The 14,515-nt window shown below is 39.8% G+C and overlaps 2 protein-coding genes across 3 annotated transcripts; one reads left to right on the top strand and one right to left on the bottom strand.

The window, feature by feature from the left end:
* The first annotated feature begins 65 nt into the window (after nt 1-65).
* On the top strand, nt 66-4,497 carry plaat1l (phospholipase A and acyltransferase 1-like). 2 transcript variants are annotated; one of them, XM_085265146.1, is made up of 6 exons: nt 66-310; nt 2,729-2,858; nt 3,313-3,401; nt 3,473-3,637; nt 3,722-3,792; nt 4,388-4,497. In XM_085265146.1, exons 1-5 carry the CDS (start codon nt 302-304, stop codon nt 3,785-3,787), a joined length of 459 nt encoding a protein of 152 aa, XP_085121272.1. In that variant the 5' UTR covers nt 66-301; the 3' UTR covers nt 3,788-3,792; nt 4,388-4,497. The 2 variants fall into 2 exon arrangements, with proteins under 2 accessions (XP_085121272.1, XP_085121270.1); XM_085265144.1 differs by having other exon boundaries at nt 68-310; nt 3,722-4,497.
* On the bottom strand, nt 4,491-9,944 carry ephx2 (epoxide hydrolase 2, cytoplasmic). Its single transcript, XM_085265143.1, has 18 exons — nt 9,695-9,944; nt 8,888-8,966; nt 8,646-8,808; nt 8,093-8,283; nt 7,876-7,998; nt 7,684-7,755; nt 7,504-7,599; nt 7,147-7,225; nt 6,835-6,869; nt 6,723-6,749; nt 6,563-6,648; nt 6,372-6,483; nt 6,184-6,258; nt 6,032-6,074; nt 5,830-5,932; nt 5,449-5,518; nt 5,104-5,184; nt 4,491-5,017 (listed from the first exon to the last, which is right to left on the bottom strand). The coding sequence occupies exons 1-18, from the start codon at nt 9,796-9,798 to the stop codon at nt 4,871-4,873; spliced, it is 1,686 nt and encodes a 561-aa protein (XP_085121269.1). The 5' UTR covers nt 9,799-9,944; the 3' UTR covers nt 4,491-4,870.
* Between the last annotated feature and the right edge of the window lie 4,571 nt (nt 9,945-14,515).

The raw sequence follows: 14,515 nt of genomic DNA, 5'->3' as shown, positions 1-14,515 counted from the left end.
AAAAACCACAGAATCACGCATTCAGACACAAAATCCACTCCAAAATGATCCCAGGCAACATAAAATATAGCAAAAATATAAAGGGAGGAAAAGAAACCCAAATTATTTGATGCAGAAGGTCTGATAATGGGTGACAGGAGCGTGGTCAGTGTACTGTGACTGCGACAGACTGAGAAGATGCATCATATCACATGAGTACAGCCTGTATGTAAATGATGTGAGGTTCCTGTGTGCATGTGCTGTGGATTTATGTTCAGAAAGGACCAAAGACAGCCACAGTGAATACCTTAATCCTCCCTTCATGGGCCAGGTGAGTATGACCATTACTTTTTCTAGAATCTTGCTTTTAATTGCCACTCATGAATATTTACATTTTTAGATGACACTGTGTTTCAGTGCTACTTCTGAAATCAGAGGACCCAAAGTTGTTACTCGTGGTTGATTATAATAACTTTGTAGCTTGGTGTAAGCACTTTAATTCATCTGAAAGAGCACTAAATGGACTATTAGGCACTTTGAATGAAAGAAAATCTCATGAAGTAGCTTCTGAATTCACTTCAGAAGTATTTAATAATAATAATGATAATAATGGATTGGATTTATATAGCGCTTTTCAAGGCACCCAAAGCGCTTTACAATGCCACTATTATATGTAAACATGTGACTTCCCGAAGCCACCCAAGTCTCCATAGCCTGTCTTTGGTACTGTTTTCCAACTCAAAATGTACAAAAACTGCTCATTACTAGATCAGCAGATCATGCATTAATGGTTAAGAATAGTATTGCGGCTATTTCTTAGAACTGTTTTTTTTCTTGAATGGTTTTCTCTTCTTATCTTTTCCGTTCCACCTTGCTGAAAATGTTGCATCTTCTACGCCCCCACAGTTGAGTTTTTCCATAAATTGAAAGTAAAAAAGCTCAGTGTCAATCAGACCCTTTACCACTTAAGTCCAGAGTGAAATAACAAGACCAGATTCAGATAAACATTTGAGCACATTCACAAATCATGTTTTTCTGTAGCGTTGGTTGAACTTCTAGGACAATTGTGAAATTTCTAAGTAGCTACTCATCATGCTGCCCAGGCGAAAAATCTATATGAGTTTAATGTCCAAATATCTCTACTTCTACATGATAATTTGGCACAAATCTTTAGCTTAAATGGTTGAATCACAGATGAATTCATTCCAGGTTCTGGATGGTCTACCTTGAAGTTTGGAACATATTATATTCATAGTCCCTGTAGAGGTTTCAAAGTTTAGTCATCTACACTTTAGACTAACAAGCGAGAGATCCTTGCTTAGATTCCAGGAGGAGACACAAAACCCTTTGATGGTCCGTCAGGATGGGCATCTGGCATAAGAATCTGTGGAGCTACCTGCCATGGTGAGCCCATGTTATTAAGGGAGCAGCCGGAAGCCTTTCTTTTTCTGCCTTCTTCCTCTTTTATATTCATGGTCCCTGTGGGATGAACTATTAGGAGTTTGATGAATGTCTGATTTTTGATTGAGAGCTATATTTTCAGAGTGTATTATATGACCAAATGCCTGGAATAAAGGAGACAGACTAATGACCCTCATCCCTGCTTTAGAAGGACTTTGTTCTTAGTGCAATTTAACATCAAGTATCTCCCCCACTGTTCCCATGTTAGCCTCCAGATGTTGGACCACGAGTTGGCTAGTTAACTTTCTTTCCTACTAACAATCATAAACCCACATTCTTTTTAAATGCCGGCAGTCTTTTGGTTTGTTATATTTATCAATGTTTTTGCTGTGAAATCTACGTAGAATTTACAGCATAGTCTAATTCGGATGGCCGTTACCAACATGTATACCAGTATGACCTGTGTTGATGGTGATTCTTAGTTACATTTGTAGGGAGGTGGACGACAGGTTCCAGCGCAGGCTACAGTGCAAGTTACCTACATCTAAAATGCTTAAATCAAAGGCAGATTGACTTCTTTCAGGTTCTTGAACATATTCATCTCTCTCCTGAAGAAGACTCTCACCTGAGGGTTAATGTTTATTTTGGCCTTACTAGGGTAAAAAAGGCAAGACTATCTAGTGGTTGACATGTCAGTATCCTATGAGCATTTCTCAGCCAGCTCTAATTCTGAAACTTCTAACTTTAAGATGGTGAGAACCAAAATGCTCAACTTGAGGCTTCACATTCTGATGAGCGGTTTCAAAGTGGTTATATCCAGCTTTTATTTACACACTATGGTTGGATTCATACTAACACCTCTAGCTGCAGACCTGATGGTTTGGTTAAGCATTAACATCATAAAATTTGCTCTCAGTTTTTCATACCTGAGAAGTATAAGATATTTAAGATGAATAGTAACAAAGGCAGAAGAAGTATACTTGCTCGACGGTAATATAGCACACAAGTGCTTGTGGTTTCGCCGCCTGTACTCGCTTCAGGTTTTCTTGTGGTTTAAAAGAAAAAAAATCCCCTTTCCGGCACAACTGACTGAATACTGACAAAGCCAAAAAAGCAGTGCAGATCCAGTGATGAAGATTGCGCTTTTGCCAGTGTCTGTTTATATTTTAGATGATAGAAGTTTAGTCCTTGCCTGTGGAGACGAGGACTATTTTTGAAGTGAGTTTGATTCGGCCTCATCCAGAGTCGAGTTAAGCAGAACCACAGGGTGATTGTTTGTGGTAACTTTATGATTTTTACCACTTTCTCCCTTTTTTTCTTCTTCTGTTTGTTTTTTATTTTTATAAAGAAAAATTCCCACCCAAAGTTGTTCCCGGGGGACATTGTGGAGTATCCCAGGAACAAATACTTCTCTCATTTCGGAGTGTACTATGGAGAAAGGGACGGAGTTCCATACGTCGCTCACCTAACGTGTCGAGGTTGGTGACACTTTTTAAGGTTTTACTTCTCCACAGACAAGTGAAAAAAGTCTGCCAGAGCAGGAATAATTTCTCGAATTTTGGTTAAAAGAAATACAATTATTTTATAGAAAAGAGTGTTAAACAATGAAAATCAGCAAGAGGTTATTATGTTAGTCTCAAATTCTGCAAAAATGTAAAACTGTCAATAAGAAATTTTTCATCTTTGAAAGATGGACATGATGTGAGAACGCAGGATTTATGCTTTGTATGTGATGATATCTACTGAGAAGAGATGGGCGACATGTACACCTACAAGAATCTGCTCAGTTTTCCATATAACACAGAAAAAAAAGGTTTCCTATCAGCTCATGTAACAAAGATCATAATATGACAGATAAACTTTATTTTTCTTGAACCTTCCTCTGGAAATCTGCCTCTTAAAATAATTTGATTTCTTGTCTTTGTCTGTCAGATTCAGACACCAAACTGCTGCTGTACGGCCGAGCTCTCAGGTCAGAGGTCAAACTGGACCCTCTGGAGCTTTTGGGGAAGAAATACAAGGTAGCATGAGTGGTTTAAACATACATGATGAGTTTGTCAAAGACAGCGACTTCAAGTGTGTTTTAAAACAGGTCAACAACATGCTGGATGACACGCACCCTCCGCGGGACTTCCACGGTGTGGTGAAGCCTGCCATCGAGGACATGATGGGCCGCGAGGTGACCTTTGACATCCTGTTTCACAACAGCGAACATCAGGCGACACTTTTTAGATACGGAGTGAAGAAGTCTGAACAGGTGAGCCAAGGGAAGAGCGCCACCTTCTGTTTATTTGCTGTGAAGCATGCTTAAAGCTGGTGTGTTTGTGTGTGCGTGCTGCAGATTGATGAGATCTACGAGTATATCATGCCAGCCTGGAAGAAACTGTTCAAGGAGAAACAGCTGTAAACCAGGTGTGCGCTCATCTTCACCACCAGGGGGTGCTGTTCTTCTCTGAATCAGCTGCATGAAGTTTGGAGGAAGTTTAAAAAGAATCCTTCTCCTCAGTTCCTCCCCTTACCTTAGTCCCTTTTTACACCTCCCCCCCTTCTCTATCTTGTGTCACCCTTTCTTCCATTCTACTTCTCCTTATTCCTCGCATTCTCCCTTTTTTCTGTCATCATTCCTTCCCTTCTTATTTACTTACTTTCCCACCACCTTTCCTTGTTATCATATCCTCACTTCTATTTCTTTACATTTCTTCCTTCCTGTTTCCTTATTCTTCCCCTACCCCTTCCTTCCTGCCATCATTTCTTCATTTATCCCATCCCTTAATTCCTCCCTTTCCTTCATATTACCTCCTTACTTCCTTATTCACCTCCTTTCCATTATCCTTATGTCCCTCATTCATTTCCTTTCTAAACCCCTCCCCCCACCCATTAGTTTTGTTCTTGATTTTCTGAATAATTATCATTATTTGTATTTGCAATTTTTTTACTAATATTATATTATTTGTTAAATGTGTTCATGTATATGCACTGATTTTTAAAATCTCAATTTCATTTACAGGAAAAAAAAGAAGTACTTGTGCAAGAAAAAAAAAGCAATTACCAAACTGAAAACAAAGCAAAAAAAACAACAACCATAAAACAGATACATTAGGATGTTAAGATGACCTTAGAAGTGTTTAATAATGGCACTTTCGTTCTCCAAAATAAAGAGAAAATGTTCATGCTGTTTCATTAAAATGATGAGATTTTATACATTTTGTTAAAATATAATCTTTATCTTGAACTGTGATATTTCTTATTTTTGTTACTTGTAGTACAGTTTTTCCCTGTTTTAGCAGAACATTTTCCTCCCTGTTGGTTGCACATCAGTTTCTGTCTGAATACATTTTTCATGGGAGGCTCATTCACTGTTAAAACTGCCTGTGAGTGTCTAAATTGTTTTAAATAAACTTTTATGTGCCACATTGAAAATCTTGTTAGAATTCTTCCTTCCTTCCTTCCTTCCTTCCTTCCTTCCTTCCTTCCTTCCTTCCTTCCTTCCTCACAGTTTGGGAGCCACAGTACCACCTTCAGTCTTCTTGTGCGCCTCTTTAAACCAGGATATCAGGATTTTGTTGGTCTCTGCCGGCTTTTCCATCTGTGTCCAGTGTCCACACTCTTCGATGTGTCCCCTGGTCAGGTTTGGCATCTTCAGTTAATAAATAACAAATATCAGATTAACTTCCAATAACCATTGATTGCTCATATGACTGTGTCAATGCTTTTGTTTCTTACCGAGTCCTCCATTCCCTTGGTAAAGGACGGCAGCAGTACGGGGTCTTTACCCGCCGTCAGCATCATTGTTGGCATTAGCAGCTAAAACACGCAAACATCTGACTGTGAATCAGAAAGCTTGATAACAAAATGTGACTGCCAAGTCAACAAGTCTGATTTATCCTTCATTATATCAATAAAGTATTCTGATTCTGATCTGATTATGATTATGATTATGATTCCAGAGGTGCCTCCTGCTGGTCAGAATGCAGGTTTAAAGCAATTTTGCATTTGTTTCAATATTGGGACCCCAAAGTTACAGCTTTAATTTACAGCCTGTATTACGTTTGTGACACTGCACCAAACCTTCTCAAAGGGCCGGGAACACATCCACTTCCAGTTTGCATCACTATTTCGATACCAGTTCAAGGGCCCCCTGTAAAATAAAGCCCAAAGGTTACTCAGTGATTCTCCACAGAACTGGATAATTTAACTGACTGTTCAGGAATATTTGCTTATGACATCAAATTTCTTCACCTCTTCAGCAGTCTACAATTTGCAAAATACTCATTTTAGTGCCACAAACATAAAAGCAGGAACTGCAGGATGTAATTAAAATGCTAATTTTAACAAAAAGCTGTGTAAGAATCACCCATCACAGTGGATGCTTTCATGTAATAAACATAAATATTATTTGTTGGTGAGCACACAGAAACACAATCTACAGGAAGCTGGAAAATCTGCAACCTGAAGCCTCTTTCTTTGTACTGGCTGACGTAGTACTGCAGGTCGGCTTCTGTCAGCATGGAGCTCCTGGGAATCTGCTCCGGCAGACCCACAAACAGGCCACCTGTGATAAAGCGCACACACACAGCATGAGATCTGTGAATGAAGATTTAAAAATCTTCAGCATTCACAGCAAACACTGATAACCAGCAGGAAACGTCACCTCGAGCGCACACTCCTGCGGTGCTGAGAGGGGGACGACCCTTCTGTGGTACAGAGAAAAACATTCATCACGTGTGGGTGATTTTTCCACCTGTTTAGCTCTGAAACTGCACACTGCAATGCTGGGTGTGTGTGTACATTCGATCCACGCACCGCTTCACTACTGCTGGAAAAGAAAATCTTGAACGTCCTCTCCAAATCCTTCTCCAGCTCGGCCTCCGCCACACCCTGAAACACAAACCCCGCTTATGAAGCTGCAGTTTTTCTGTGACAGAAACAAACATTAACACACATATATATATATATATATATATATATATATATATAAAAAAAACACTTACTGGTGTTTGGAAGTAGACCTGATAGTCGAATATTGGAATAGCCTTCAGTCTCTCGAAAGCAGGAACCAAAGGATTCAACTTGAACATTGGGGTGTTCAACGATGCCACAGCCCTTCACGCACATGGAAAAGCACTTTAACTTCACTGTACAGGCTCTGGGGGACTGTGTGTGTCTGTGTGTGTCTGTTTACCTGATTCTCTCGGGATAGAAGCGGGCCATGGCCCACACCAGGGAGCCGCCCCAGTCGTGACCCACCAGGGTGACCTGTGGTATGGACTGGAACAGGGGACCATAAGCTTTTGTGTAAACTTTAAGTTATCATGCTATTCAATGACAGTGTTGATACTCACCATTTTATCCAAAAATACGACTAACTCCTGAAAAAAGAGAGAAAAATATGATTCAGAAAAACATTTTAAAACAACACTAAATCTGTAGATTTAATATTTTTGTAATGTGTACCTTACAAAGCTCCTCATGAGAATATTCCTCTATGTCTGTGAGAGTCAATACGGCAGGAATTACACCAACACTGAGCTGACTCCACACAAAGACTGTATATAAAGGATGGTTGTAGCTTCTCTGATGTCACACACTGGTAAAAGTGTGGTAGTTAAGCCTCAAGCTGAGCATTTTAGGTCTTTTGATCCTGGGCATTAAGGGCTAGGGGAAGTGACATATCCCTGCTGTTCATTATAAAGAATTTATACTGGGAAGCTACATACATCTTTTAAGTACAGTCTATATTTTCAGTCTTTCAGTATTTCAACCTACCAGGGGGCGCTGTGGACTCTCCATATCCTTTCATGTCCAGAGCTAAAACCCTGAACCCTGCTGCAGCCAAGGCTGGGATCTAGCACAGGGGTGAGAGGGTTGTTTAATGATCATGGCTTTTATTTCAGGATTATTGCAGGATTAAAAGAACCAAAACACCACCAACAACAAGTAAATATAACTGCAAACTTAAATAAATCAGAACAAAGACTTGAATTAAATGGAAAACAAGACAAACTATAAATATAAGAAGGGATATCTCTGACTCTTAGTGTATCTCATCTCAAACACCCTCTGAATACACTTTGGAAGGTGACTATTTCGTGCGTTCCAACATATCCAATGGAAACAGGTTACCTGGTACCTCCAGGAGTACCAGCTCTCCGGGAAACCGTGACACAGTAGCACCGGTGGACCGGAGCCCATTTCCACATAATGAGTCCTCACACCAGGCTGGAAAAGACAGCCAGCAGCATTTCAGCTCTGTGTTGTGTTTTCATAATTCAACAGGTTGCTGGCACTGATAGATATTAATACTTTTATGGTGATGTAGCCATGGGACACTTCATCAGGGCTGCAGGCTGGTGGGGGGCTCACTGTTCCAACAGCCTGGAGATTCAAACGTATACAAATGTTATTAATGTAATCATTTTCTTTGTTGTAGTTAGATCTAAATGTGAGGGTCTTTAAACCCACTGCATCAGAGAAGATACTCAGAGTGACACAAACCTGAAAGCCAGTAAATTCAGACAGTTTCTCCAGAGCAGCATCCAGATTTTCCACCAAGACGGCCTTCATCCCTGCTCCTTCTGCGGCTTTTACACCCTCAACATCAGCATCCAGCCACAACGCCTGAATAGAGACAGATGACTCATAACATCTGATATACAAGAATTTAATCTCAGTGATGCTGCATATTTATTGTCTACATCACGAAACCCTCTACCTGTTTGGGTGTCACCCCCAGGCGCTGCAGGGCAGAGCTGAACATGGCGGGCTCAGGGACCCTGTGACCCAAGTGGCAGGACTGGAGGACCAGGTCAAAATGGCCTCCCAGCAGAGAGAGAAGGCGACCTGTGCCATCTCCAGCCGCTCTGTCATCTACCCAGTGATTGGCCAGCACAGCTGTCAGTAACCCTTTAGATCAGAGGTTGACGCAAAGATTAGACATCATTGGTAGTGACCTACTTTTTTCCCACAATGCATTTAAACAAGCAGGTAGCGGTGACAGTGACAATGTTCACTTTACGCAGATATCGTGCTGAAATAAAGGTGAAGTAGACTGTCTCCTTCAAAGATGAGGGACACAGGAATTCAGAACAGAAATATTTTGCAGTGAGAGAAATTAAACAAGGTTTTTCAACCAGATCTGAATTTTTTTCTACTTATTTCTTTATGCAGAGGAAGCCAATGTGGACGTGGCTTAAACCTGCTTTCTTTCAACTCCTCTGGCTCCAACTCCTCTGTAAGTTTGCTTCTTTAAAGAGTGTTGTGTGTACCGCTGCGTCGCAGGCCAGCAGCTGTCTTCAGCACAGCTGCTTGGACGTCCATCATTGCCTCTGTGAGTTTGTCTAGCAGGCCTTTAACTGACCAATCAGCCGGCAGAGTCACACTCCTGTCCCGGGCTTCCTGCACACACTCGGCCTCCAAAGCTGGGATCATCTGCACACAGACACACAGCTGTACATCAGTGAAATAGCAACAAAAGGCATGAAGTGAAACTGTAAATGTCTTCGCCCACCTGTGTAAGTGTCATGGCTCCTCTCTCAGCCTGCCTCAGGGCGCCGTCGTCTTTGGACTCCAAACTGGAGAGAAAACCTCTGAGAAACAGAGCACAAAACCTCAGATTAATGCGGTGATTAGAAACTGAGAGGGGCGAGCCTTGGTGGTTTCTATCTATAACACTCAGCTCTCAGGCAAATGTTTACTGAACTCTTAGATCAGGTCTGAGATGAAACAGAATCAGCTAGAAGTGCCTGCAAAGAGCAAAGACTTTGAGGAAGTTATACGTTTTTGCAAGTCAGAATAAAAGTTATACAATCGAACGAAAAGGCAGAGATGTTAATTTAACAGACTGGACCTGTGTCCAGTCTGTTAAATTAACACTGAGAGGTAATCCAGAAAATCCCTGCTGTAAGTGTTTCTGAGACCTCTATCTCATCAACATGATCAATACTTGCCATAATTTCAAAATGTTATGGACACAACTTTTTTGTTGTTGCTGTCTAAAATTAACATTGTTATTAACAAAAAGTTGCCAAGTATGTTCACATATTTTTGGCCATGTAGTAGCTTACGTGCACCTGCTCATTTCCAGCAGTTAAGTCAAATATTTCTTTGCTGTTGTAATAATTATCCAGCTTGAAGCGCAGATCTGATATCCACACTCACTCACACTGTAAATAAACAATCAGAAATTCGTGCAGCAGCTGCGTATTTTATTGGCTTTTTTGTTTTGTTTTTTAATATAATCAAATATAAACACAAAGCGGTCTCCATACGACACATCTGTGCGGTTCAGAGATGTTACAAAACGGTCACTTCTTACCCCGGTAGGTTGTGCAACTCTTCCAGCTTTTTAAAAATGGCAGCACGTCTGGCAGAGACGGCGACTCCCCAGAAGTTGAACAGGATGGCTTTCTTATCAGCCATCTCTCGATCGGTTCTTTTTGCTTTCTCCAAACGGTATTCAGGATCTCTGCTGCTGCTGCTGCTGCACCTGTGTACAGGGTAAACTTTGCCCTAATAGACTCACTGCGGGTCCACCCACTTGCCCAGTGAGCTGACACTTAACTGAAAAACAGCGGCGAGACCAGACATGCACGTGACTTCTCGCAACAAACCAAAATTTTTGTTGAAACCAGTTCCACGAATAAAAGACCAAACATGTCCTCTTTATGTTTAATAATGATAATACGTTAAACAACAATTTTAAAAAACTATTCAAAACTTTTTAGCGTCTGTGTGACAATGATCTACAAATGAAACATTTCTTTTAAAGTTGTAAAATGCTACTATCATACATATTATTATTATTATTATTATTATTATTATTATTATTATGTTTTAAAGGCAGTGACTACATGATACTACTCTGTAGCTTCATCGCTTCAAGTCGGTGTTTCTACTTTACAAGTTTTGAGCAGCTGTTAACATAGTTGACTCATATTTGCAACGTGTCAGGAAGAGTTTTTTTAGCATTCTTCTATAAATATGAAACATTTTCATGAAACACTGACAAAATATAAATCTAATTAAACCAAACAAAATAAAAAGCAGCAAGTAAAGAAGGAAACATCAGACACAGCAAATCACACCAATAATGAAATGAGATGAACAAATTATTTAAATGGACAAATGTGGTGAATAAGTTAATTAAAAATAAGAATGTTGTTGGGCGTCGCTTTCCTTCTGCTACACAGACATATTTATGTACTGTAGCTGATTCCCTTCTAATATGTCAAGTATTGCTGAACTTCTGTACCATGACACTGACATCTTTGCTATTTTAGACCACATATCATGATACAGTAGTATGTTTGTTTACTCCATGACTGCCACTTCTAATGTGTATGTGATGCACAGTTTCAAAAAGATTATCAAAAAAGCAAGTGCTGGCAAACTGTCTATTAAGACAAGCGGACTCCCATCAAACTAGAGCTGGCAGGGAGACACTAAGGAGCCAGGCCCTTCCCAGAATGCAAATCCTGCACAAACAGAGTCAGTGAATGTCGTGTAGAAAGTGTGGAGGTGGATTGGTGGGTCTGAGGAGACTCTGTAGAAAGACAAAGTGCCAGCATTCCAGTCCAAATGTACTCCTACTTAGTTGGAGGACCAGCTGTGAGGAGAATTTATAGGTCTGATGATTTTATTATGCAAGGAGTAGTAACCATCTTCACAACAATACAAGCTCCAGGAGTACACTATGATAATCTTCAATATCTTTGTAAGTTACCGCTATGTTGACCTTTCTTTCCCATTCAACCTCCCAGTAACAGCCTCCAGTCAGACCAATTCTATGTCGCGACTGGGGCCAAGCTTCATATCGCTCTGGATAATGAGAATATGGCTTCCCCTCACTCAGCGGTATCACAGTCCTATTGTCGTCAAACAGGAAGAGATAAATCTGTGCTGTTTTGGTCCAGTTTGTGCTCACAGTCATCTGATTAGAAAACAAGAAAAAAAACCCAGATTAATTTAGAAGTCAGAGTTAAAAACAAGCAAACAGTGAAAAAAAATATATATGTATACACACAAATGCATGGATCAATCGGAACACATACATATTAGAATAATTTAGAATAAAATCTTCAACACCAAGTGTTCTTCTGAAGTTCTCAGGTTTATCCATACTCAATACTGATGGACACGGCACTGCATGGGGAAGCTGTTCTTTCCTGCTGGGCACTGACAGAAAATAAGTGATATTAAAATTATAATGTAATTCATGGTACAATTAGTTTTAGTTTTCTTAAAATCTGAGTGATAATGAGATTAATGATTGTACTTTAGTAACTAAACTGGCCTCAAATGAACTTAGGTGGAGGTTTTAAGTAAATACACAGGGGGCGGTCTTAGCCTGTTTGGTGCCCTGGGCGAACAGATGCTGCTCCGGCCAGCCAGAGAATCCCGCGCCGCCCCCACCACGATGCCGCCCTGGGCAACTGCCCGTGTCGCCCATATCAAAAACCGCTACTGTAAATACAATATATGTCAATACAATGTTAAGATTAACATTAATGAGGAAAATATCAGACAATCAAATGTGTTGTCTTTTGGAAAGTTGGTACATAATGTACATATGGCAGTCTAAATTGTGGATTTGGTGCAGATAATTGTACAGAAAAACATCAAAAACATTATTTCATTCCCACCTATCACAGCCATTCTGGTGTTCCTTCTCAAAGTTTTCAAATTTACCCATAGACGTCTCACTTCTCATGGAGACACAGATTCCTGGAGGGGTGATTTTTTCCTGGTGGTCTGATAGAAACACACACTTTGCCTTAAAATACATGTTCTTGGCGAAATACATTTAGATGAAGATAGAAGTCTTCCATTAAAAAATAAATACATGTGCTATTTTAGTATTTTCAGTGGTGATCCTCGTGGTAGTAAACTGATACACTTGGTTGGTAAACATCAGAAAAGGAGAAATCTGTTTTCCTGGTCCAATGGTCATATCTAGTGTACTCTACATGTTTAATGTCAGTGAGACTTTTTACACAGATAAATAAAGGCCAAAAACTGATTGCAACTTCTACTTTGTGACATTCATGAGGGATATATGTGAAATAAAATTGGATGACAGATTAAGGAACAACAACTCATTCATGACAATTTAAATACTGAAAATCCTTTTTTAATCAAACACTGTAAATCACTTTTTGGCACCCCTCTCAAGTTTTGTAACCTGCCACATTGCTGCTGCCACAACTGGGCTTAGAACATGAGAGCACGTGTGGGGGAGCACTACGCCAGCTGCTCAGGGTAAGAGGTGGAGTACACCCTGGACATATCACCAGTCTGCCGCAGGGCTATCAGACAGACAGACAGACAAAAGAAAAAAAACATGCTTCTTTCATTTTTGTTTCATATGCTTTATTTGCTTTATAAATGTTTTGCTTTTGTCTTTTCCTTTGTAGATGGTCTGACTCAGCAAATATCTGAGTGGCAGTTTGAGATTTCTCCTTTAGCCAGGCAACTCACAGTTCCACACCAGGTGGAGGCAGGACAACAACTACTGTTACGCCTCAATGAATACGGGCTCGGGGATGAGGGGAGACTAGAAAAGAAAAAGGCAAACAAAGCAAGTGTGAAACTCAAGGTTTTTAGTAAAAAGGACTCAACTCAAAGAAATGGCAACACTGCTATTTCAACTAAACAAAAGTCATCCACAAACTAAAATACCCTAAGGAAAGACAAAAGAAATGGTTTACCAAATTAAAGGTACACTTCTGCTGCCAGCAGATACCTGCTACTCACCAGCAGCTCAAAGAAAACACCAAGTTTTAACATATGCAGAATACGCCACTAAATCTCACCACCAAAGACTGGTCCACACACTGACTGAGCAGTGATTCACTAGCTTAAATACGTGATTAGGAATCTTTCTGTACTTTTAGGTGCTACCTTATTATCAAAAGGGTTGCAATAGCAATTGATCTACATACACGTTTGACCTGACACAGAAGACTTTCACTCTAATCAATATAACAATAGCAACACATATGATGGCTTCTACACCTGTCAAGGCAGCTTTGCAGCAGACAGGAGTTGGATTCAAAATAAAGGGCCCATAAGCTTAAAAGCAACTTTATTGCTGAGGTTTAACATAATACAAACTAAAGCAGAACAGAAACAAAATATCCAAAACTTTTATTCTTCTTGGGAAACAGACAATGTAGCAGGACACAGCCACAAGAAAAAACATGACAAAAGATGAGTGGCAACTGAGCGAATACACACAAAAACAGAATAACAACAACATAAGACAGGAAATAAATAACACTGAGACCAGGACTAAGACTTAAATGGACGAGTCTGACACAGAGAAAGAAAACAAAACACACAAGACTGAGGGGACAGAATGGGAACACAAGAGGGGGTTAACCTAAAGATTTAGAAACTGAGAACTAAAGACATGAAACCACAACACCAAAGGTATAAGGAAATAATAAGACATGAAGACACTAAGAAATAACAGAGATATTAACATATAATCAAAACAGAATACAAAACTATAAAACAAAGATGATCAAAGAAAACTCAAAACATCCCTAAAGCTCAAAGACACAGGGACCATGGCAACACTAACATGATGTTTTAATAAGAAATATTAAGTTTTCATCTAAAATCTGGTTTGCTGGACTTAACGTAAAATATTTTTAAAAGTCTAATTTTAGACTTGATTCATCTTAAATACTTCTGAAATGATAAGTTCATTTTTAAAGCACTTAAAGTGTACCATGTTGTTTGTTTCTTTTGTACAGTTTTTTTTTTCAATAATCAAAAGAAGAAAAAATCTATATAAAAACGTACATAGAAACTATTATTTGAAGTAGTATAGTATATTGGTGCATTGTGTACACTGCTCGGTAAACATAAGAGGACTATGTCTGTGAAGGTTCTCAGTCATCCAGGTCATCGTAGTTTAAGGAGCTTGGAAAGAAAAGTGTCTGGACTTAAGAGGACTAGTTTTGACGTCTTCTGGTCCAATGGCGGCATCCAGTGGACCCTCCAGGCATTAAGAGTTCCGCTTTTTACAGGATGCGTTCTTATGAAAACTGGGAGTAACGACATGACTGGCGGCATTTTTCCTAAAGTCGCCAACGCGTGGACACACGCAGAAAATAAAACCGTCTGTGTG

Source organism: Mchenga conophoros, linkage group LG23, assembly GCF_057382185.1.
Source record: "Mchenga conophoros isolate Kocher_MC1m ecotype Shallow Benthic linkage group LG23, M_conophoros_male_GT1.1, whole genome shotgun sequence".
NCBI classification, from domain to species: Eukaryota; Metazoa; Chordata; class Actinopteri; order Cichliformes; family Cichlidae; genus Mchenga; species Mchenga conophoros.
This window is presented reverse-complemented; position numbering and strand designations above follow the sequence as displayed.